Here is a 25,758-nt window from a genome sequence, read left to right as displayed (position 1 = left end):
AAGGAATAGGCGACATTTCAGATCTGGGGAGAGGGCAACTAATGGCATGAAAAGGTACCGAACAATCAGAGCAGGCACCGATAACTAAGATAGGTGGAGCCCACAAGAGTCAATTGTGTTTTATTGTCGTATGTCCCAGATAGAAGAAATAAATTCTTACTTGCAGCACAACATAATATGTAAACATAGTACACTGTAAACAATATGATAAACGAGAGAAAAATAAAAAAGTTCCATGTGTATATATACACACATAATCACAAGTACACACACACACATATATATATATATATACACATATACTCAAAAAACAAACAATAGTACTGCAATAATAATAGTCTATTGTAGTTCAGAGCTTATTTGAGGTTGTGGTGTTTAATCGCCTGATGACTGCAGGGAAGAAGCTGTTCCTGAACCTGGACGTTACAGTTTTCAGGCTCCTGTACCTACTTCCAGATGGCAGGGGTGGAATCAGTGTGGCCAGGATGGTGTGGGTCCCTGATGATGCTGGCTGCCTTTTTGAGGCAGCGACTCCGAAGTTGGGGAGGTCAGAGCCGGTCATGGACTGGGCAGTGTTCACAACAAAGATCTTATAACGGAGCTATAAGATCTTTGGTTCACAACTTTTGTGAAGTCAATTGTTGGCTTTGGAAGAGGTGATAACGAAGGGATACGAACAGCATCGTTTTTTTCATTTCCCTTGTAAATCACTTGAGCAACTCTACACGAGATTGCATCACTCTTGGTTAAAAAAATGCCTTGATATCAGTAGGATTCCTGCCCCGCCTACCTGCTTGTTGCTGTTCAGACCTGTATGATTTTGCCCATTGCTCATCTGAAGATTGCCAAAGCGGATAAAAATACGATTAGCATAAAGCTTTGGGATAAGATACCAGCCGGGGACAAGCAGCACCAAGCGAGACGGGGAAAGCCCTACGACCTCCAGCCCTTGGAAGCAAACACAGAGCAGAGTTGGGTGACGCTTGTTTTTTCCCATCGTGCAGCTCCGCGGTTGCAATTGGGAGGGAGAGATTTTTCCGCCATTTCTGAAAAACGGTGCGGAGCCTGCAGCCTCTGCTGCGGAGCCGGTGGGAGTTGAAGCAGAGGTTGCGGGCGCTGCTGCAGAGCCGACGCTCGTTGGTGTGGGGCGCTGCTGTAGATCCCGGCCGGAGTTGGTGCTGTTGAGCCGGCGGGAGTCGCAGAGCTTGCAGGGCGCTGCTGCTGTAGAACCGGCGGAGTAGCTGCACAGCTTGCAGGACGCTGCTGCTGTAGAACCGGCGGAGTAGTTGCAGAGCCGGCGGGTGCTGTTGCTGTAGAACCGGCGGAGTAGTTGCAGAGCCGGCGGAGTAGTTGCAGAGCCGGCGGGTGCTGTTGCTGCTGCGGGTCCGGGCCGCGCCGCTCGCGCTCCGGGTCCACGTGGGCTCAACATTCTCGAACCTCCCGGGGAATGGAGTTCCAAGGTAAGGTTCGGGCGGCCCGGAGCGCGCGCGCGCGGCCTCTCTGCTGTGCAACAACTCAGAGCAAAGGCCGCAGCAAACTCCGAATACACGCTTGCAAGAATGCGCAGAATCAATCTGAAGAAGGGTTTCGGCCCGAAACGTTGCCTATTTCCTTCGCTCCATAGATGCTGCTGCACCCGCTGAGTTTCTCCAGCATTTTTGTGTACCTGCGCAGAATCAATGGCCGGGGGGAAAGTGCAACACCACGCACACTCCGGCCCTGTCTGTGTGCAGGCGGTATATTTTAGGTAGGCGCATGGCATTCATGACTTAACGACTGCTCCGTGCTTTTATTTCTGCTTGCATCTGTGAGACTGCATCACGAGTTTGTGCATTGCACCCCAGTCCAACAAATGTTAGCACCCCAGATCTTTGCAACAAATGTTAATGATCTACTCGTGATCCAAGCTGAGTTAAAGATGATTACAATTTCTTCGTTGCGGCCTAGACACTAGCAGACGTTTCCGTTGGGATTTGGACACTGATTCGAGAGTATGTGTGTCCATTTAATCCGTTTTGCACCGAGGGCTGTTGAAAGTAGGACCCCACTTTTCCAAGAGCTAATTCCCAGAGGCAAAGCCCTGCCGTCGGGCATAACAATAGAAGGAAGAGGGAAAATGAAATCATCCCAAACCCTCGGTCTTGGATGACTCATTAACTACTTCACTGAAAATGTTGAAATGTTAAGTTGAAACAAGTCCGGGGAAATTGTGAGATCCCATGTGATGTCCTTTTGTTAAGAAGTTGTACTGATACTGGAGTTCATAATATTTATTGGTCAGCTGCTAGTTTTTAAAAATATACAAGTGAAAGTGCATGATTGGACTAGCCAGACTGATAGTTTAATCACTTGGTATTAAGGTCTTGCATGGGGATAACTTGAGTAATTTAAACCAAACTGTCACAAGCCTGAAATACTCCAGTGTGGTGTTTGAGTTTACGGATCAGTGACGTGGGATTGATAAACTGACTTATTGAAAAACAAATAAGTTAAATTATTAGGTGTGGTAAAAAATATAATGGGGACACAAGACTGCAGATGCTGGAATTTGCAGCAAATATTAAACTGCTGGAGGAATTTGGGGTAGAACAGAACCTGTGGAGGTGGAAAGGAATTGTGTAATAAATGCTCAGGTTTTTGCATTCATTTGCTACTGGATATAAATGAGTAGTTTAGTAATTCTTGTATTACATGGAGGATTCCTTGTAAACTGCATTGTAAACTGTTAGAAAGGCCGAAGAAAGCAAAAGCCCCCTTCCCAGTTTAAAACGGTAAAGGAGAGGAATGACACACCCACACGAGCCCCCACTGATCAACCTCTGACCGCCCTGTCAGTCTCTTAGGACACTGTCAAGTCACTTTTATTTCTATAGCACATTTAAAAAAACAACTCTCGTTGACCAAAGTGCTTTACATTGGTGCAGGTACCAACGTTATATAACAGTGGTTCATACTTTACGTATATACATATAGCCCTCCCTCAGAGGACGTCAAGAAAGGCTTGTGAGTAAAGATGAGTTTTAAATCTCGACTTAAAAGAGTCGATGGAGGGGGCAGTTCTGATGGGAAGAAGGATGCTATTCCACAGTCTAGGAGCTGCAACCGCAAAGGCGCGGTCGCCCCTGAGCTTATGCCTAGACCGCGGGATGGTCAGTAACCCCAAGTCGGCCGATCTGAGGGACCTGGAGGTGTTGTGGTGGGTGAGCAGATTTTTGATGCAGGTGGGGACAAGCCCGTTAAGGGCTTTGTAAACATAAAGAAGGAGCTTGAAATTTATTCGGAACCGCACAGGGAGCCAGTGGAGAGAGGCCAGGATCGGGGTGATGTGGTCCCTTTTTCGGGTACCCGTCAGGAGTCTCGCAGCAGCGTTTTGGACCAGTTGCAGACGGGACAGGGAAGATTGGCTGATGCCAGTGTAAAGGGAGTTGCAGTAATCGAGGCGGGAGGAGATAAATGTGTGGATGATCTTTTCGAGGTCGTCAAACTGGAGGAATTGTTTTTATTTTAGCTATAGTCCGAAGCTGGAAGAAGCTAGCATTTACCACTAGCTGTCAGAGCATCTTTCAAGAGGACGAATCCACACTGTGTTTGGACCAGACGGCGTACGTGGCCAGGAGCTAAAAACGGGTGAACCAACTGGCTGGAGTATTCAAGGCCATTTCCTGCCTCTCGTTTCTGTGATCCGAGTTTCCTACCTGCTTCGAAAGAGCATCTAGTTGTACCGCTGTCCAAGCAGATTGTGGTGTCCTCCCTCCTCGGCTACTGTCCTTTGGAGCATACGTTCATAGTAATTAAGTCCTTTGAGAGGTTGGTTTTGGTGTGAATCAACTCCAGGCTCAGAAATGTTTAAGAAAGAACTGCAGATGCTGAAAAAATCGATGGTAGACAAAAATGCTGGAGAATCTCAGCGGCTGAGGCAGCATCTATGGAGCAAAGGAATAGGTGACGTTTCAGGTCGAGACCCTTCTTCAGTCTGCCTTCACTCCTTTTCAATCTGTCTATGGTCACAGCAGGTCCATAGGAGATGCTATCTCACTAGCTCTCCACCCTGCTCAGGACAAACTGGATAACAGCAACACATACGTCAAGCTGCTGATCATGACTACAACTACACAATCATCCCCTCCAAACTCACGACCAGGCAAAAAGACCTGGACCTCCGTCACTCTGTTTGCAACTGGACAATGCTCAGTTAGGTGGATGAGTATCGACATCTCCTCACCATCAACATGGTGCACCTCAAGGCTGTGTGGGCTTATACGTCTGCTTTGGGTTTGTAGAGATACCTGTACATTGCCCTTCTTGTGCTTATGACAATAAACTCAACTTGACTTTAATGGAATGAAAGTGCATTTATAAGCCATATACCATGTGTGCATTTATAGGCCATATACCATGTGTGAAAGGGAACTTGCAGGTTTCTTTTAATGAATCAGGTGCTTTTGTCCTAGTTGATAGGGGTTTCGATCTGAAGGGTGGCGCAGCGGTAGAGTTGCTGCCTTCCAGCCCCAGAGATCTTGGTTCAATCCTGACTACGGGTGCTGTCTGTGCGGAGCTTGTACGTTCTCCCCGTGACCGCATAGCTTTTCTCCGGGAGTTCTAGTTTCCTCCCACATCTCAAAGATTTGCAGGTTTAATTGGCTTCCGTAAATTGGCCCTAGTGTGTAGGATGCAAAAGTGGAATAACATAGAACTAGTGTGAACGGGTCAGCGTGGACTTGGTGGGCAGTAGGGCCTGTTTCTGCGCTGTATCTCTAAACTAAACACCTGCCCATCAGGTTTGCTGTGTGGTCCTCTGCTGAATCTTCAACATGGCAGCCGAGATACTTTTTAAAAAGAAAATTGCTTGAATAATTTTTATATACTTGCTTACAATAATCACCCATTGCGTTTAATTATAGCGTCTGAACCAATGTCTCTGGGATCACCGACGTCTCCTAAGCCTGGTGGAGGGGCCCAGTTTCTGCCTGGTTTCTTGATGGGGGATTTACCAGCTCCAGTCACTCCACAAGCACGTAACTATGTTGGCAATTTGGCCGGTATAACGGATGTACGAATTCCATTTGGAGGTGAGGCGTGTGACGCAATGGAACAGACAGAAATGATGCTGAAGTTTTAGTCTGCTCCTTAAATTGTACTTGGCCATTGCATTTTAGTTTTGGGAACAGTACAAGTTGATGGCAAAGTCATGTCTACATGCAATTATTTCATTTTAGTTTTTTTTGGAGAATATTTTCAGTGAGGACATTGAGATTTGTCACGTATACTGAGGTACAGTGAAAAGCATTGTTTTGCATCCTATCCAATCAGATCAGATAATACTATATATAAATACAATCATGTCAAACTCAAGTACAACAGGTAGAGAAAAGGGGAAGATACAGGGTGCAGAATATAGTTTGCAGCATTGTAGCTACATCAGATCCATAAGCAATGTTCAATGTCTGCAAAGGGGTAGAGGCGCATTAGAGTGGACCCTAGACTTAAGGAAGGTCCATTCAGAAGCATGATAGGAGGGGAAGAAATCCTGGGTTTGCAGTCATCAGCTTTTGTTACCCTTGAAGAAAAGCAGGGCTTTTAGCTGCATACTATCCTAACGTCAGTGTAAAATGCTGCTTAGTCTTCAATATATGTGCAGACATTTGTTCATTCTTGTATTATCAAAAAGAAAGAAGGTAATGATAAGACAAAACTGATCCTTAATTATAAGAATGTCCTATTAAAATTTTTAGTTACTGATCCGTAAAGTAAAGCAATTTCATGTCTGCTCTGTGGATCTTATCTTGCATTTGGGTTGACATTTCTGGCACAGCAAACACAGTATTTAACTTAGCCATTAAAAAATATATTTGCTAAAACTGCTAACAAAATTATAACTGTTTTAACTGTAAAGCTGTCTTGCAAATGAGAAACATATTGTTGCATCCTTTTTTTTTTTTTTTCAAATTAGGGGGCACACATCCCCAACCAGTCGTCTCCAGCCCTAAAGATAAGTGTGGTGGTGCACCACCGGTTCGTAGTCTCTATGATGACCTGGGAACGTCAAGAGCTGGACTTGCATCCTTAAACTCACGGCAACTGGTAAGGAACTAGTTTCAAGCACAAGGATTGTTCTTGTGGGTATGGGCGGAAATCTCAGGGGGGGGTGTGTGTGTGATGGGGGGCACTTCCCCCCCCACTCATGCTTTGAGAGGTGGGGGACAATCCCCCCCCCCCCCCCCCCCCCCCCCCCCCCCCCATGTTTTGTGATCCGGACTTTATCAGACGTTTTCTAAGGGCTGAATCTGCTCGTTCGCTGGGCCTTTCATTGCCCGGCGCAGCTTAAAATCAAACTGCTGCGTCGAGGCGACCAAGGCTCCCGATGTTGAAGTCCCCGCCGGCCGATGAAAAGGCTGATTCAAGTCCCACGGTTCGGGGCGGACGAAGCTGCTGTTGCTGGAGTCGGTCACCAACCAGGTCAGCTCCCGATGTTACCGTCCACAGGGCCCACGGCCGAAGCCTGTGTGTCTGTGCGCACGTGCGGACGCCAAGAAATTGTGTCCCCCCCCCCCCCCCCCCCCCATGTTTTGATAGTGATTTCCGTGCCTGCTTGTGGGTAAAATATCTCTGCAGCTCAGGGCTGCGATACATATCTCTCCCTGCAGCAGCATACAGCAGGATTATCCCTCCAATTGTGTGGTTATGAGTGAGGAAGGCCTGGGTGATGTTTATACAATTTTAAATGTAAATGAGTAGAAGCAGTTTGATTTCTTTACAGGAAAAATAAATCAATTTATTTCAGTTGAAATTTTATGTAATTCAGATGCAATGTTGGATGGCTGTTTGCTCTATTTTCTATCAGTGCTAAACAAGACATAACTATTTCCTTTAACTTTTACATGAAATTAAGGATAGCATTTAAAACAAGCTATTCATTTGGGTTTTGGTGACCTTCCTGGTATAAATTGCAATAACCACCAGCTAGATATCCCCACCCACCTTCCACCAAACTCACTGAATAAGGATAGATTCCCCCTAGTTTTTCCCCAACTTTTATCTCACTAGCCTCTGCATCAACACGTCATTTTTTTGATTTTTCCACCATCTCCAATGTGATCCTGCCATCACTCACATCTTCCCACCCCCTTTTTCACATTCTGCAGAGACGGCTCCCTCCGTAACTCGTTGGTTTCCTTTGTCCTTCCCACCCAAACCATCCCCTCCCCAGGTACTTTCCCATGCCACAGCAGGTGATGTAACACCTGTCCCTATACCTGCTCCCTCGCATCCATCCAGGGACCCCAGCAGTTCTCCAGGTGAGACAGAGATTCACGTGCACCTCCTCTGATCTCTGCAACCAGTGTTCCCGATGTTGCCTCCTTCAAATCGGCAAGACCATATGTAGACTAGTCAACTGTTTAACCAAACGCTTGTGGTCGGTCCACCGAGGCCTACTGGATCTCCCAGTTGCTAACTATTTTAACTCTTTTTCCCATTCCAAAACTGACCTTTCTTCCCTGATCCTCCATTGCCAGAGTGAGGCCTTATGTAAACTTTATTTCACATTGTTAATTTACAACCCAACGGAATGAACATTGATAGTGGGAGGGGTGTTGGGCAATTTAACCACCCCCCCTCCACCCACATTCCTTCCCCAGGCTTCTCTAATCATAACTCTTGTATCCTTCTCTCACACCTTATTCTTCATCTCTAGCCTTTGTTCCACCATCTGCCTATCAAAACCTCCCCTCACCTGTAATCACCTATCACTTGCCAGGTGTTGTCTTGTCCCTCCTTGATTTCACCTCCCCTTCCCTCGCCATCACAATACTCCTGTGTGAATTCTTTATTGTGAGATTTCCAAATCATTTTTCATTGGCTGTTTGTTTTATTGTAGGGGAATATTACAAGGTTACAAACTCCTGTGTCTGGATGTAATGCTTCGACACCTGGATCAGGTATGTTTGCTGCAAATGTAACAATCAGCGCACTGAAGCATGCGGTTTATTGCCCAGGAACCTGATTGTATGTTGTTTGAAGCCTTTAGTGTCGTCAATTTGATTTATTTAGTTTAGTTTCGAGACACAGCGCAGAAACGGGCCATTCGAGCCACCAAATTCACGCCAACTAGCGATCCCTGCACATTAACACTACCCTACATGTACTTGGAACAATTTTACATGAATACCAAGCCAATTAACTTACAAAACTGTACGTCTTTGGAGTGTGGGAGGAAACAAAAGATCTTGGGGAAAACCCATACGGGTCACAGGGAGAATGCTCAAACTACATATAGACAGCACCCATAGTCAGGATTGAACCCGGGTCTCTGGTGCTGCAAGGCGGTAGCTCTACCGCTACGCCACCATGCCGCCGAAAGTGTATAAACAAACTTCACCGTTTTCATGACTAGAAAGGCATGGGAAGTTCCTTTTTATTTGGCAGTTGAACATGCTGATGCTGTTTTACACCGAAGATACATACGCACAACTTTTCTCCTCTTATTTGCTTAATCGATTCATGTGCTCATCACGATACTTAAATGCTCTCAGCGACCCAGTTTCAAACGTACCTGGAATGCTCTGCAAGAGTATATCCCACTCTCTGAGTGAATAGGTTTCCCCTCAAATCTAATTTCACCGTCTTTAAATCTATGTACCTCAATTATATCCCCTCCCCTCCAGGGAGATCAAACCTAGCATCACCAATCTTTCCACATAACGGAACTGCTCATCCCAGGCAATTCCTGGTGAATCATCTCGGCATTCTCTCCAGTGCTATCACATCCTCCCTGTAGCATGGGGACCAGAACTGCACATAGTTCTCCAGCTGAGGGCTGACCAGGTTTCAGTAATGTTGGAGTACAATCTCCCTACTTCTGTATTAATCCTCATCACCAATGAAGGGTACTCAACTGCCTTTACAAATGGATCCTTGACTTCCTCAATCAGCAAAGATCGTTAACAGCACCTCCTCCTCACTGACCCCACTATTATAGTTACGCCTTGAGGATGCCTGCTCTACATTTTTTAATTTACAGCGTGGAAACGGGCCCATCGAGTCCGTGCCGACAAGCGATCCACTTACACAAGCACTATCCTACACACTGGTGACGATTTACAATATTTACCAAAGCTATTTAACCTACAAACCTGTACGTTCTTGGCGTTGGGGAGGCAACCGGATTGCCCAGGAAAACCTACGTAGTCACAGAGAACATACAAATTCTGTACAGGCTGTACCTGTAGTCGGGATCGAACTCGGGTCTCTGTCATTTAAGGCAGCAACTCTACCACTGCGCCAACGTGCCACCCCATACTTTCTTTACACCCACGACGGTGTGGCTAAGCCCAGCTCTAATGCCATCTATAAATTTGCTGTTGACACCACTGTTGGCAGAATCACCAGTGGTAATGAATCAGTGCAGGAGCGATAGAGAACACCTGGTTGAGTGATGCAACAACAACAACCTCTCACTCAGTGTCAGCAAGATCAAGAAACTAATCATCAACTTTAGAAAGGGGAAGTCGAGAGACCACGCGGCATTTTTCATTGCTGTGCTAACAGCCTCAAATTTCTGGATGATAGCAACAGGGATGAGATGAGTGGGCCAGCACATAGATGTAATACTGAAGAAGGCAAGCCAGCACCTCTACTCCACTTTGCACTCGAACAAACTTCTACAGATGCACTATCCTGATTTGTTGCATCATAGCCTTGTGTGGCCATACCAGCGCACGGGAACGCCTGAGACTGCAGAGAGTGGTGGACTCGGCCTGGTGCATCATGGGCACACCCTCCCAACATCGACACGATGTGCTGCCTCAATCATCAGTCAACTCCACAATCTGCATACACTGTTCTTGCTGGAGGAGATACAGAAGCCTGAGGTGCCTCACCACCTGGTTCAGGAGAAGGGTCCCGACCCGAAACATCACCTATCCTTTTTCCTCCAGAGATGCTGCCTGATCCGCTGAGTTATTCCAGCACTGTCTATCTTCAGAATAAACCAGCATCTGTAGTTCCTTTTTACATTCTTACTTGCCGTATCAGGTTCTTCAACCAACCCGCACAAGTCTAATCCTTCCTCAACAACTGAACGCCACAGGCTTTTTTTCTAATTGTATTTTGCAGCATGTTTTTTTTCTCTTTTTACTGTCTTGAAGAATTAATGTACAATTAGTGTTTTTGTGTGCCTAAGTCTTTTGTGGCTGTGATGTTGCTGCAACCAAGATTTTTAATTGTTCCTTTCCACACGTGTGCAAAATCATTAAGCTCGACATGAACATAAAGGATTGACACAATCTATCTGACTCCGCAATCTGTCCTGCTGAGTAACTCAGCATGACAAGCAGCATCTCTGGAGAGAAGGAATAGGTGACGTTTTGGGTCGAGACCCTTCTTCAGACTTAAACCAGCATCTGCAATTCTTTCCTACACATGAACATAAAGGACATGAGATAATAGTCTGAGGATAAAGGCAAGCCACTTAAGATACAATGAGGAAAATTGTCTTCTCTTGGTGGATGGGATAACCTGAGGATGGGGCAGCATGGTGGCACAGCAGTAGACTTGCTGCTCGACAGCGCTTGCAGCGCCAGAGACGCGGGTTTGATGCTGATTACGGGTGCTGTCTGTACGGAGTTTGTACCTTCTCCCCGTGACCTCATGGGTTTTCGCTGAGATTTTCGGTTTCCTTCCACACTCCAACGACGTACAAGTTTGTAGGTTAATTGGCTTGGGTTTGTATACTTGGTATAAGTGTAAATTGTCCTTAGTATGTGTAGGTTAGTGTTAATGTGCGGGGGATCGCTGGTCAGTGCGGACTCGGTGGGCTGAAGGGCCTGTTTCCGCGCTGTATCTCTAAACTAAACTAAACTAAACTGGATTCTTGTGCTGCAGAAAGCAATTGACTCCTTTAAATATATTCAAGGAGGTGTTAGATATTCATAAGTTTATAGCAGCAGAATTAGGCTCATTCGGCCCATTGAGTCTACTCCACCATTCAATCATGGCAGGTCCATCTCTCTCAACCCTACCGACAATGTTGTTCTTAAATTAAAGGGATCAAGGGATATGGGTGAAAGCTGCCATGGAGTATCGATTTCGAATGATCAGTTGTGCTCATAATGAATGGTCTACTCTTGCTGCTGTTTTCTGTATATCCTAAAGTGAAACGATTGTTCTGTAGAATGTGTGTGGACATGATGGTTCATTTTCTCATCATCAGGTGGTCATGTATTTAGTCCAACCACAATTGGCCATCACCGAAAGTCCACACTTTCACCAGCACAAGCAGATCCTTTCTACACTCAAGGGGAGTCCCTCACTTCGGATGATCATTTAGATGAAACGTGGATCACAGTTTTTGGGTTTGTACCATCTTTTTTTCTCTATAAATTGTAGTAATGGCCATGAATCTGCACCACAAATAATGGTGAGGCAATACAATGTTGCAATCTTTATAATGGGACAATCGAACAGTGATTGCTGGAGTATACATATGTATTGTTAAATGCATAAATCCAGAAGTTGCTTTCACTAATTCTACAACTGCGTGATGAATTGTTCCTGGTTTTTCTAATGGATTCAGCGAATTGGCAAGAACTTTAACTATTTATAACCTGTTTTCACTAAAATAAATCTCGGATAATGTGTTTTTGTGATTGAAGTAAAAAGAGTTCTCAATAGTGAAAAATATCCTCTGGCCTTAAATAAATACTTATTTCCTTTGATTGTTATTTAACCGTCATTTCTAAATTTCATGCCTGTTTAGACTGAGGTTTAATGAGAGTCATACTGGCTCTTAAGCCCAACCCCGTTCATGTTGACAAAGATGCCACATCTAAACTGGTCCCATTTGTACACATTTGGCTCGTATCTTTCTAAACCTTAGTTTAGTAAATTAGTTAACTTTTAGAAAGCCATGACTGAATCTATTTCCTACACTCTCTCCGGCAGGGTATTTGGGATGTTGTGCATTCATTGCAAAGCTAAATCCACTCCTTTAAGGCTTCTGGGTCTTAGACATACATATTGACTGTCCAGTTATTACTGCTTCCAGTTAATCGAGTATTTTAAAGGTCTTTTCTTTCCATTTTTGCTCTTAGCCCATGACACTTGAGGGCGAGTAAATTAACGCAAGTCTACCCACAGAGTGACAATCTCTTGTCCACGGAACAATTCTACCATGTCCCTTCAGAAACATTCTTCCTCATCCTAAAATTCACTGGCCAGAAAGGGCACTATACTCATCTGGGCACAACTAGTTTTTTTAAATTCTTGCGTAAGTTCAGTATAACTTCCCTCAGTTTTCCATTCTGTTACTCTGTTTATCAAAGTCTGCATCACCCCTGCTTTGTTGACCTATTTTATCACCTTTGAAAATGTGTTCACAAATATTCCCATGCAAACTTTGTTTTACGTTGGAGAGCAGAATGGGCCAATCTCACTTTCCTTAATAAAAGGTAATTGAGAAGGATGCATTGAGAAGAGATGCAAGAGGTTTCACGGAAGTGTATTTAAATGGCTATTTCCAAATTAAGTTAGAACTTTAACTGTGTCTTAAATTGTGCGAGTTCGCTAAACCTTCAATGCAAATTCCATGGATTTGTACCCCTCCTCATTTTGTCCAGGGGCCATTTAGAATTCTCTTGTTTCCCCAGATTAAACCAGTTTAAATTTGAGAGTTGTCATTTTGGCATTGATCAACCTTTTGGGACACTGTTAAATCAGAAAATGTAGTGTTTATTATATTCTTAATGAATATCATGGCACATTTTACCTATAATAATAATAAAAGCAATATTTGCATTAACTTCAACTCGGTAGAGGATTCTTATGGCATCAAATGTTATGATAGCACAGGCTATTCTACTGACTAGTTTATAATCTGTGATAATTTCCATTCTCTTCTGTATTGGTTTTAATGGCCGACAGTTGAAGATTGAACAGTTGGTTTATTTTAATAATGGAATGAACATGGAAACCACTCATCTGGTTGGTTACATTTTTTTCTCATTGTAAATGCTGAAATTGCAAACATTTATCTGCAAAATGAATCAAATTCTAGGACCAAAATTAATCTTATAAAACTTAGTCATTGTTGATGTTTGTAGTTTTTAATTGAATGTATAGCTTGCACAGTAAGATCATAAGTGTTAGGAGTAGAATTAGGCCATTCAGCCGATCAAGTCTACTCCACCATTCAATCCTGATCTATCTTTCCCTCCTAACCCCATTCTCCTGTCTTCTCCCCATAACCTCTGACACTGTAGTATGAATCTATCGATCTCTGACTTAAATATATCCACTGACTTGCCCCCCACAGCCTTCAGTGGCAAAGAATTCCACAGATTCACCACCCTCTGATTAAAGAAATACCTCATCTCCTTCCTAAAGAAACTTCCTTTAATTCTGAGGCTATGACCTCCAGACATAGACTCTCCCGCTAGTGGAAGCATCCTCTCCACATCCACTCTATCCAAGCCATTCACTGTTCTGTACGTCTCAATTAACATCCCACCTTATTCTTCTAAACTCCAGCGAGTACAGGCCCAGTGCCGACAAACGCTCATCATATAATAACCTACTCATTCCTGGGATTGTAAACCTCCTCTAGACTCTCTCCAGAGCCAGCATATTCATCCTCTGATATGGTGCCCAAAACGGCCTGCAAAATTCCAAATGCGGCCCGACCAGCACTTTATAGAGCCTCAACATTACATCCCTATTTTTGTATACAAGCCCGCTCAAAATAAAAACTAGCATTGCTTTTGCTTTCTTTATTGCGGATAATGATGGTTGGAAAATCTTATTGCAGGTTTCCTCCCGCCTCTGCTTCATACATCCTCCTCCAATTTGCACAATATGGGAATATCTTAAAGCACGTGGTAAGCTTCTAAAAACTGATTAAACTGTTTAGTCGCTGTGAATTTTCATGTGGCTTGTCCTATGGAGTCTTTTATCAATGTATTCTATAATGTTATGGGATAATTCATTGGTTGGTATAATACACAAATGTTTCCATTGCCTCTATTAAGCCATGTTTCTGACATTGAATTGGTTGGGTGCGATCAGTAGGTTGAATGCAAATTTCACTTTGAATTGTGCTCATTTGCCAAAAAGAGATTGAGAGCATTTATCTCAAACGATGCACACATTTTAATCTCTGAAAGTGACTTTTAACCTCGTAAAACTTTGTCATCGCTTCCGTAAAACATGAACACGTTCCCTTTAGGCATAAATTGAAACTAGATGTTTCCACAATGACAAATCTCCCATTGCCCTGGGAGCTAACAAAGTGTGATTACTTTCTCATTGATTTAAGTGTGACAGACCAAGTGTAGTTATTAATATGTTTGGGCTTTTTTAAATTGATCTGGTATTATGTTCATAATCGTTAGTACAATATTGAATATAAATAAATTATTATAAAAATAGCTGTCATGGACTTAGCTGATTTAGCTTTGCAAATAGTTTACGTTTAAAAAAAATTGAAAGATAATTTCTTGTGGCTCTATTCATTGAAGCAGCTCTTTAACGTGTAAATGAGCAGTGTACTCAGAGCTGCCAAGTAGTACGGATTTGCCGTATTTTGTACGGAAATGCGATTAGAATACGGATGTACAATTTTGTGTTGTTAAATACGGATTTTAAATATGGAGTTCAGTTCAGTCTGAAGAAGGGTCTCGACCAGAAACGTCACCCATTCCTTCTCTCCAGAGTCGCTGCCTGTCTCGCTCCAGGTTTAAACAGAGCGCTGTCAGTTTAACGCGTGGGAACTTAAACGAAGAGCTGTCGGCCACAGCGCTATGGGTTCTAAAAATAGCGCTACCAGCTTGAGTTAAGCCTTTGATTATTTTTCAGGCAGTGGTAATATTCTGGATAAGCCTAGTGGTGAAAGGTTACCAGTGGGATTGCAGTTGCATTGGGATTAGCGTTGATTTTACAGAACAGAAGGTGGGCTCAAGGGGGAGAGAGGGAAGGGTGGAGACAGTGAGAGAGAGGGAGAGGATGGGGAGAGGGGGAGGGAGAGGGGAAGGAGAGAGGGAGGCTTCCAAAATGGCTTCTACATCATCATCTGGTGCTAAAAGCAGGAAGCAGCCGTTCAAACAGCAGTATACAAAGAGATGGCAATGAATGCACTGTCAAGTAAGGTGCGTAGAAGACATGTCAATTGGTAGCAAATTTATGCATTCTTGTACTCTTACATGAGTATGACTGCACATTAAAAAAAAAAATTTCAGGAAAATGGCACTGTAAAAATACTGATTTCCTCCACAAAATACTGATTTTCAGGTACTAGAATACTGAAATGCTCTGACAAAACTTTGCAGCTCTGTGTACTGGAAGGAGCATTTGTAAGGTGAAAATGTGTATACGTATGTATAATATATTTGATAATTCCGACTTGTATAAGGAAAACATTAATTGTGCATTCAGTTAATGAACTGGAACACTTGTTCAGTGAACTGAATTTAATTGATCTGAGTTGCAGCGGACTGCGACAATGTGGTTTTATTCGCATGATCCAAGCTGAAGCTATTGGCATTTTTCCCTTTGAAAAATACAGCAAATTCATCTGAATTTTCCTGAGTCAGTTTGAAAGGCATTGTTTATGATTTATTTTGTGTTTTGTTCATTGTCTTTCACTGGGAATGTTTTTTTATTTTGCATGGCATAAATTAAAAACCAGAAGAGATTCTGGAGTCAACATTTAAAAACAAATTTGATAAGTTTGATCAAATGCTGCACATTGAATGCATTACATTGCAGCCATTGATATAGATATATGAATATATTTATAGTATTTTTCTGCTGTTGTAGAGATTTTTTCCTTTGCATTTGAACTATGGTCTTGCAAAATTGTACACTTGTTTGGGAATGAGATTCTGCAGTAAAAAGTATATATTTGTGCGTCCTCTTCATTGTTCCCTAGGTTACCTTTCCACACATAATCACCAAAAGTGCACTGCAATAGCCTGTGGAGTCCACTAAACAAAGCCTCTACAAAAATAAAACATTCACACGTGTCAGCATATGATGAGCATTTGACAGCACTGGGCCTCTACTCGCTGGAGTTTAGAAGGTTGAAGGGGGGACCTCATTGAATTTTACAGAATAATGGAAGGCATAGATAGGGTGGATGTGGAAAGGATGTTTCCACTGGTGGGAGAGTCTAGGACCAGAGGTAGGTCATAGCCTCAGAATTAAAGGGTATTCTTTTAGAAAGGAGGTGAGGAAGAACTTATTTAGTCAGAATGTAGTAACTCTGGAACTCATTGCCACAGAGGGCTGTGGAGGCCAAGTCAGTGGATATTTTTAAGGCAGATAGACAAATTCTTGATTAAAATGGGTGTCGAAGGTTATGGGGAGAAGGCAAGAAAATAGACTCGATCGGCCGAACGGCGTAATTGTACACCTATAAACATTGAATGTGTGTCCTGAACTCCCTCTGAGTGGAATAATTTCTGGATCAAGCCATTAGCTTCGTTCTAAGAGAACATTGTACCCGTGAATCTCTCTCTCTCTCATCTGTTCTTCCCCATTTCCCTCAGTTTAATTACACTCTGATGCTGCTTCCTCATGTCATCTATTTCAAGGTTACAGTTTGACTATTCAATGGGAATAATATAAATCTTGTTTATTTTGAACCCTGCCTTGCTGTTGCTTCTTAATTAGTTCTTCATTGACAATTTCCGTAGATTTGAACTTGGTGCATTCAGTTTACACTCTTCAGCAAGTGATACACCATAATCTTTCACTACTGGAAACACTACTTTTTGAAACAGATATTTGATTTCAAATCTTATAGTTTAAAATAGTCAACTGTTCTCAATTGGCTTCTCTTGGGTACATTAATAGAACAAAACTGCACACTGTCGAAGGTGCACACTGTCGAAGGTGCACAAATTTACCAATTTGATGTACATTTTTCATTTTCTACATTGTCCATGGCAAAAAATGGAAACAGCTGGCTTACAAAACCGGATTTTGCCGGGTACAGGTCCTCCTCAGCATTCTTGAACTGTTCGTAGTTCAAACCGTTCACGTCAGAAAGGTGGCTTTGAGCCAATTCCCACATGGGAGAAGATGCTAGGTTGTCCCATAGGAACAGATGGTCTGGGAAACATTCAAATCTGTTTGCCAACCTTGATAATAAAGCTTGCATATATATGTATGTATGTGTATGTATATATATATGTATATGTGTATGTATATATGTATGTACAGTGGCTTGCAAAAGTATTCATACCCCTTGAACTTTTCCACATTTTGTCACGTTACAACCACAAACGTAAATGTATTTTATTGGGATTTTATGTGATAGACCAACACAAAGTGGTGCATAATTGTGAAGTGACAAAATGTGGAAAAGTTCAAGGGGTATGAATACTTTTGCAAGCCACTGTATGTATATATGTATATGTATTTTTACCACGGGCGAAGTTTTAATTACAATCGACAAATTTAGAAAGGACAACGCAGCTGGCCTGGGCGGGGTGTGTCTACATAAGATGCTCAAAAGGAACAACATCACATTAACTAGAATATATTTGAACATAAATCAGTACAGCACATGAACAGTCACTGCAGCCCATAACATCCATAGCGAATATGATGCAAAGTTAATGCCATCTTACTGCACACAATCTATTTCCTTCCATTCCCTGCATGTCTGTGCCTATCTAAAAGCCTCTTAAATGCTGCCCTAATATCTGCTTCTACCTACCCCCCCTGCAGTGTGTTCCAGGCACCCACCACACTCTGTGTAAGGGGACAAAAAACTTCACCCTCTGATCTTAACATTTCCACCCTGGGAAATGGGTTGTCTGCCTGTCTACTCCATCTACTCCTCTCATAATATATATACTTTTATCGGGCCTCCCCTCAACCTCCAACGTTCCAGAGAGAACAATTCAACTTTATCCAACCTCTTCTCGCAGCTAATGTTCTCTAATCCAGGCAGCTTTCGAGAAAACCTCTTTTATGCTCTCCCCAAAATCTCCACATCCTTCCTGTGATATGATGACCAGGATGGAACACAGTGCACCAAATACAGTTTAACTAAAGTTTTATACAACTGCAATATAACTTACTGACTCTTATACTCAATGCCCCAACCAATGAAGGCATGCATACTTTATCTACTTGTGTTTAAGATGGAACTGCAGATGCTGGAAAAAATTGAAGGTGGACAAAAATGCTGGAGAAACTCAGCGGGTGATGATGCCTCACCCGCAGAGTTTCTCCAGCATTTTTGTTTATCTACTTGTGTTGCCACGTTTGGGGAGCTATGGACTTGGTCACCTAAACTCCCAATGCTATTAAGGATCTAGCTATTAAAGGTATACATTTACCCTTATATTTGACGTCCCCATGTGCAGTGCCTCATACTTGGATTAAGCTCCATCTGCCATTTCTCCAATTAAATCTGTAACTGATCTGAATCTCGTTGTAGTCCTCGAGGGTTTGATATGGCAAAATTCCAACTGGTGTCAAGAACAGTCTATTGGAGCACGGCAGCAGTTGGCAAATCCATCCTCCGCTGTTCAAATGCTTGTTTCATATGTTCAGGCTGTGTATGTTGTGTGTTTATAGGCTGCGGTGGACCTGTACATCATCTTGCCCAGCACAATGTTTGCTTAAGTAGTTAAAAAAAACAAAAAAAAACACATGGTATTGTTCTCTTGCTGCTTCAAGGAAAATTCAACTTTGCATCTAAATCTGATTTTTGTTTTGGTTACGCAGATGTCAAACAATGGGAATTGGATGCACGTTCAGTATCAATCGAAACTTCAGGCCAGGAAAGCATTAAGTAAAGATGGGAAAGTATTTGGCGAGTCTATCATGATTGGAGTGAAGCCATGCATCGATAAAGTAAGTTGCCTTTTGACTGATTTTAACTGAAGTCAGCGTGTTTCTTCAGGAAGGTCAATGTGAAGAGACGTTGGGAAATGCTGCTGGGCCATTGATTATACTTTGGCCTTGTAGTACTTGTAGGCAGAGCAGTGAGTTGCCTGATGTAGCCTCTATGACATAAATAGAGTAAACCTTGACATGCTCAAGATTCTTGTGTCAACTGGCAGATTTTCCTATCTATTTGATGTTACCTTTATTAATACCCCAAATAATTCACTTTTTTTTAGACGTTACAAAATATAATATTTTTTTTTGTGAATCGGATATGTTTCAAGGGAGTGTGGAAACGCGTCCCGATGAGCAGGGGAAATATTAACTGGAAAGCCGGATGGCGAATAGTTGGGATTTCTGAATATTTGAATGACATCTTATGGAAGTTTTATTCTTTTTAAAGAAATAATTTTATTGCACTAGCTTTTATAAAAGTTAGCCTGAATTATCAGTTTATTTTGGAACTAGATTACACGTATTTAAAATAGACTCTAATGGAATTTATTCTGTTAAATAAGGTAATGAACTTATCAGTAGCCTGAAGTGCACTATTATTATTAGTTTTCCGTGATTTGTGATGTTTTTTCCCCATTTTCCTGTTTTAAAAAAAAATTGTTCAGATATTTTGGTGAGAGGATTTGAAAAATCATAATTTCCAGACACTTCAGGATTTTTAGAGCAATTTGATAAAAAAGGAAAACCTGTTGGTATTCTTTTCTTCTCTTAGTACCTTTCCCACTTAGAAAATAAGTCTTGTTATGATAATGTATGAATGTCCTGATCAGTAATTTGACATTTGTAATTGGTGCAATTTTGAGAATTAAAGTTTACAAAATGGTTTCAAACATTTGTTTTCTTTGTGATATTAGAGTGTTATGGAGACAAATGATCGAAATTACGGACCTGTTTTCTCTGTCTTCACTCCTCCTATCAACACTGTGGGAACACCTGCCCCGTCGCCAAGCACACCCAGAAATACTGCAATCAGGCCTTTGGCCGCTGCATACAAAGCATCTAGCAGCGACTATCAGGTACGCGATTGGCAAAAATTTTGTATGCTGGTACAACCATTAATTAGGTAATCTAACAAAGTCTGAACAAGGGTCTCGACCCGAAACGTCGCCTATTCCTTTTATCTAAAGATGCTGTCTGACCCTCTGAGTTACTCCAGCTTTTTGTGTGTATCGTAAGCTAACAATGTTATTGTGTCTGGTTAGAGGAACAGAATGCTAAAGTAGGGAAGTTGTGCTTCCATTAAAGAGCGCAGTGATGAGGCAGTTTATACAATACAATATACAATATTTTATTACATGTCGTTTGAACCTCGGTGAGGCTCAAACGAAACTCAGTTTCCATAGCCATACAAACAAAGGCAATTCCTACAAGACATACAAACAATTCAATTTACACAAACATCCATCACAGTGAATCTCTTCCTCACTGTGATGGAAGTCAAAGCCTTTTCTCTCCCCTGCACCATTTCTCTCCCGATGTCGAAGCCCCAGGTGGGTGATGGTAAGCCCCACGGCCATTTAAGGCCGTACAGGGCGATGTACGGCCCCGTTCCGGGTAGTTCCAACACCGCGACACGGGCTGGAGAAGCTGCGTTGCGCGAGCTCCGAAAAGCGGTCTCCCACCCGGACCCGCGAGCCGCCAGCTCCCGATGTCCCAGTCCACCGGTCTGCAGCTGGAGCCTCCGAGCTCCGGAATGAGCAGCGAGCCACCACCGATTTATGAAGGGGAAATCGTGCTTGACAAATCTTCTGAAATTTTTTGAGGATGTAGCAAATAGAATGGATAAGGGAGAACCAGTGGATGTGGTGTGTCTGGACTATCATAAAGCCTTTGCAAGGTCCCACCCAAGAGATTAGTGTGCAAAATTAGGACACCTGGTATTTGGGGTAGGGCATTGACATGGATAGAGAACTGGTTGGCAGACAGGAAGCAAAGAGTAGGAATTAACGGATTCTTTTCAGAATGGCAGGCAGTGACTAGTGGGGTGCTGTCAGGCTCGGTACTGGGACCCCAGTTATTTACAATATATATTAACGATTTAAACAAGGGAATTAAATGTGACATCTCCAAGTTTGCGGATGACACAGCTGGGTGGCAGTGTGAGCTGCGATGTGGATGCTATGAGGCTGCAGGTTGACTTGGATAAGTTGGGTGAGTGGGCAGATGCATGGCAGATGCAGTATAATGTGGATAAATATGAGGTTATCCACTTTGGTGGCAAGAACAGGAAGGCAGATTATCATCTGAATTGTGTCGGATTAGGAAAAGGGGAGGTGCAACGAGACCTGGATGTGCTTGTACATCAGTCACTGAAATTAAGCATGCAGGTCCAGCAGGCAGTGAAGAAAGCTAATGGCATGCTGTCCTTCATCGCGAGAGGATTTAAGTTTAGGAGCAAGGAGGCCCTACTGCAGTTGTACAGGGCTCTGGTGAGACCACACCTGGAGTATTGTGTGCAAGTATGGTCTCCTAATTTGAGGAACGATATTACTGAGCTGCCAAGTAGTACTGATTTTCCGTGTTTTGTACGGAAATGCGATAGGAATACGGATATACGGATTTACTTAGTAAAATGCGGATTAAAAAAAAACTGGCCCAACGTCCTGTTTCATCCTGCTGCTTAACAAATGCAAGGATATAAAAAGTTATACTTTAACTCTAAAAATTATAGCAGATTAAATCTATTAATATTTTAAATTTCAAGATCTGGATGATTATTTTTGTAAGCTTTAATCTGCCTGTCCAGGTTTAAACAACACTGTCAGTTTAGCGTGGGAATTTAAACGAACAGCGTTATGGGTTCTAATTATAGCGCTACCAGCTGGAGCACTATTGCCTTCACACATAGCGCTATGGCCACAGTGCTATGGGTCACAGACTGTTTGGAGAGGGAGTGAGAGGGAAAGGGGGAGGAAGAGAGGGAGGGAGGGATGGATATGAGGACGGAGGGAGAGAGAGCGAGAGAGGGAGGCTTCCAAAATGGCTTCTACATCATCATCTGGTGCTAAAAGCAGGAAGCAACCGTTCAAACAGAAGTATACAAAGAGATGGCAATTAATGCACTGTCAAGTAAGGTGCGTAGAAGACATGTCAATTGGCAGCAAAGTTGTGCATTCTTGTACTCTAACATGGGTATGTCCGCACATAAAAAACAACATCTTTTTTTTTTAGCAAGACGGCACCATGTAAAAATACTGATTTCCTCAGCAAAATACTGATTTTCGGGTACTAGAATACTGAAATGCTCTGACAAAACTTGGCAGCTCTGATATTATTGCTATTGAACCCGGGATAGCGGGACTGAAATATGATGAAAGAATAGTCCGACTGGGCTTGTATTCACTTGAATTTAGAAGGATGAGAGGGAATCTTATAGAAACGTATAAAATTGGAATATGGATTAAAAGGTTTTTCTTGTAAGATTCTTCTAGGTGCAGGAAAAATGTTCCCGATGTTGGAGTCCAGAACTAGGGGTCACAGTTTAAGAATACCGGGTATTGTTTAAGAAAGAACTGCAGATGCTGGAAAAATCTGCATCTATGGAGCGAATGAATAGTTGACGTTTCGGGATCTCAACCCTTTTTGTGTATATCATCCGTTTAAACCAGCATCTGCAGTTCCTTCCTAAGTATCTCTGGAGTACATGGATAGATGATATTTTGGGTCGGGACCCTTATTCAAAATCGAAGGTAGACAAAAATGCTGGAGAACCTCAGCAGGTGAGGCAGCATCTATGGAGCGAAGGAATAGGTGACGTTTCGGGTCGAGACCCTTCTTCAGACTGATGTGGGGGTGGGGGGGCAGGAAGAAGAAAGGAAGAGGCGGAGACAGTAGGCGGGAGGGCTGGGAAAGGGAGGGGAAGGAGAGAGAAACCTCCCCCCTTCCCCAAGGACTATCTGAAATTGGAGGTCAATGTTCATACCGCTGGGGTGTAAACTGCCCAAGCGAAATATGAGGTTCTAAATACACCACTAAACAGGGGAATTGGAGAAAGGCACCAGTAAATATGATCACGAGGATAGATAGGGAGAATGTAGTCTTTCATCATTCATGTTGAATAAGGGTCCCGACCCAAAATATCATTCATTTATGTTCTCGAGAGATGCTGAGGAAGGAACTGCAGATGCTTGTTTAAACGGAAGAAAAACACAAAAAGGGACGAGACCCAGAAACGTCACCTATTCCATCGATCCATAGATGCTGCCTCACCCGCTGAGTTTCTCCAGCAAGAATACGGGGTAGGCCATTTAGGACTGAGATGAGCAAAAACTTTTTCATCCAGAGAGTTGTGAATCTGTGGAATTCTCTACCACAGAAGGCAGTGGAGGCCAATTCACTGGATGTTTTCAAGAGAGAGTTAGATTTAGCTCTTCAGGCTAAAGGAATCGAGGGGTATGGGGGAAAAAGCAGGAACGGGGTACTGATTTTATATGATCGGCCGTGATCATATTGAACGGCCTATTCGATAGACAAGAGGTGCAGGAGTAGGCCATTCGGCCCTTCGAGCCAGCACCGCCATTCAATGTGATCATGGCTGATCATCCCCAATCATTACCCCCTTCCTGCCTTCTCCCCATACCCCCTGACTCTGCTATCTTTAAGAGCCCTATCTAGCTCTCTCTTGAAAGTATCCAGAGAACCGGCGTCCACCTCCCTCTGAGGAAGATTTCCACAGATTTTCATAGCGTGTCCAAACCCTTAATAATCTTAAATGTTTCAATAAGATCACCTCTCATCCATCTAAACTCCAGAGTGTACAAGCCCAGCCGCTCCATTCTCTCAGCCCCTTTTTTTACTCCTGCAACTTTTTTTCTATGTTTCTAACTTTGCCGCCCCTTGTTGAGACTTTGGAACACTTTCCATCAAAATGTGGCAGAAGCATGCTTATTGCAGAAGTATTCTGCAGAAGTAGTTTATTGCATCTCTCGTCCTGAAGGGGGTGGGTGGGAGGGAATGTGAAGTTGAGGTGGCGAGCAAATCAGCTGTAGCCCTACAGAACGGGTGGGGGACGGACAAGCTCGAGAGGCTGAGGCTCCTGCTACTGTTCCTAATTCACACGTTAATGTGGGAAAATGAAATGAAAATGTTGTTTCATTAAAAATGTAACTAGGCTAAATCAATTAATAATTTCCCTTTTTCCCCTCTCTCCATTTAGGTAGTTTCAGACAGGCAGACCCCTCGTAAAGATGAGACTCTTGTTTCCAAAGCCATGGAGTACATGTTTGGTTGGTAGTTCAGCTTTCCTCCAATTAAAGAACCTGGAAAATAGACTTTTTTCTTTCAAGGTTAATGATACGTGCTGAAACTCTATTTTAATGTGCAATTACGGACACCATTTATTAACAGGGAAACCCACCGTACTAATACAGTTTGGTTAGTTGTATAACCACTGCTATTGTTGGTACAAGGATGTGCATTTATTCAGGTCTACTTTCTGACCAAGCACCCTGTAAATAGTTTGCACTTTAGAGTTTAACAATGCATAAATTTGCAAGAAGTCTGATTAAAGAAAGGTTTGCCAGATAATATGGATTGTGTATGAATGTCCAATTGTTGCCTTTTTAATGTTTTGATGCATGTATTTTCCTGGTATGACAATGTGTATTTGGGGGTGGTGTTAAACTTTTCAGATCATGTACATTATTTCTTTGAATTAACATCTGTCCTAAAGTTCACCGATTGTAATTTTATAATCTGCATTCTCAAGCAAAAATAAATTATCTTTCTACATGCAGAAAAAATTCCATGAACGTGAATAACAAATATAGAATTTGTCTTTTTTATGTGGAACTGACAATGTTACACAAAATGATCGGGAGGGTAATCTAATTTTTATTTTACAAGTGAATGCCAAAAAGTTCCAGATTTTAATTATTGAGCTCAATTACTGCATATTCCTAAGTATTGATAGTATTTTTTGGTATTCATTGTTTTGTAAATCTTTTTTAGAAAATGTATTTTTCAAAGTCATATTGTTGTATGGCATTCAACGTGATTTGTGACCAGTTAATAAAATATGTGGAGGAGAGTTTTCTGATTGAGTAGATTTTACAGAATAGTGTATATTTAAAATTGGTAAATTCTGTATATTTAAAAATCTTAAAGCATTGCAATCTGCAATTGCAAGTTAAAATTAATAAAAAACTTGCGTATATAAAATGTGGACACAGAAACATTGACACTTTTCAAATAAAAGTTGGATGCTTTCAGTGATCAGTGACATCTCATTATCAGTCAATATGCCCAATTTCATTCAAGTGTTTCATTGGAAAGAGTCATAGTCAGTCATACAGCGTGGAAACAGGTCCTTTGGCCCAAGTTGCCCATGCTGACCAAAACATCCCATCTACACTAGTTCCACCTGCCTGCGTTTGGCTCTAAATGCCTCAAACTATCATGTCTATATACCTGTCCAAATATGTTTTAAACACTGTGATAGTACCTGCCTCAGCTGCCTCTGGGCAGCTCCTTCCATATACCTGGTACCCTTTTTTTTTTTTTTTTTTAAGTTGCCTCTGGGGTTCCAATGAAATCTTTCACCCCTCACCTTAACTGTGTGTCCTGTTCTTGATTCCCCCACTCTGGGTAAAAGACTCTGTGCATTTACCCTATCTATTCATCTTGTGATCTTGTAAACCTCTATAAGATCACCCTTCATCCTCCCACGCTCAAAGGAATAAAGTCCTAGCCTGTACTGTATTTTTTATCATTAACTCAATTACAATGTACCTTGGGTGGCACAGTGGGGCAGCAACAGAGATGCTGCCTTATAGTGTCAGAGAGCAAGGTTAAATCCTGACTACGGATGATGTCTGTATTGAGTTTGTACACTCTCCCTGAGACCGTGGG

The 25,758-nt window shown here is 42.5% G+C and overlaps 1 protein-coding gene across 2 annotated transcripts; it reads left to right on the top strand.

Annotated features, from left to right (window-relative positions):
* The first annotated feature begins 703 nt into the window (after nucleotides 1-703).
* On the top strand, nucleotides 704-25,119 carry nup35 (nucleoporin 35). Of its 2 annotated transcripts, none has more exons than XM_033023806.1 (9): nucleotides 704-971; nucleotides 4,902-5,069; nucleotides 5,951-6,081; nucleotides 7,877-7,937; nucleotides 11,210-11,351; nucleotides 13,802-13,871; nucleotides 18,733-18,861; nucleotides 19,764-19,925; nucleotides 24,065-25,119. In XM_033023806.1, the coding sequence occupies exons 1-9, from the start codon at nucleotides 815-817 to the stop codon at nucleotides 24,140-24,142; spliced, it is 1,098 nt and encodes a 365-aa protein (XP_032879697.1). In that variant the 5' UTR covers nucleotides 704-814; the 3' UTR covers nucleotides 24,143-25,119. The 2 variants fall into 2 exon arrangements, with proteins under 2 accessions (XP_032879697.1, XP_032879698.1); XM_033023807.1 differs by lacking the exon at nucleotides 704-971 and adding an exon at nucleotides 1,007-1,460.
* The last annotated feature ends 639 nt before the right edge of the window (nucleotides 25,120-25,758 follow it).

This window comes from Amblyraja radiata, chromosome 7, assembly GCF_010909765.2.
Source record: "Amblyraja radiata isolate CabotCenter1 chromosome 7, sAmbRad1.1.pri, whole genome shotgun sequence".
NCBI lineage: Eukaryota > Metazoa > Chordata > Chondrichthyes > Rajiformes > Rajidae > Amblyraja > Amblyraja radiata.
The sequence above is the reverse complement of the archived record's forward strand: the minus strand, read 5'-3'. Positions and strand labels throughout refer to the sequence as shown.

Excerpts from the sequence above, each read along its gene's own strand:
- nup35 (XM_033023806.1), top strand. The coding sequence starts at position 815 with ATGATTTTGCCCATTGCTCATCTGAAGATTGCCAAAGCGGATAAAAAT. Across the intron at positions 972-4,901 it reads GGAAGCAAACACAGAGCAGA|CGTCTGAACCAATGTCTCTG; the intron begins GTTGGGTGACGC and ends GTTTAATTATAG. Across the intron at positions 11,352-13,801 it reads ACGTGGATCACAGTTTTTGG|GTTTCCTCCCGCCTCTGCTT; the intron begins GTTTGTACCATC and ends ATCTTATTGCAG.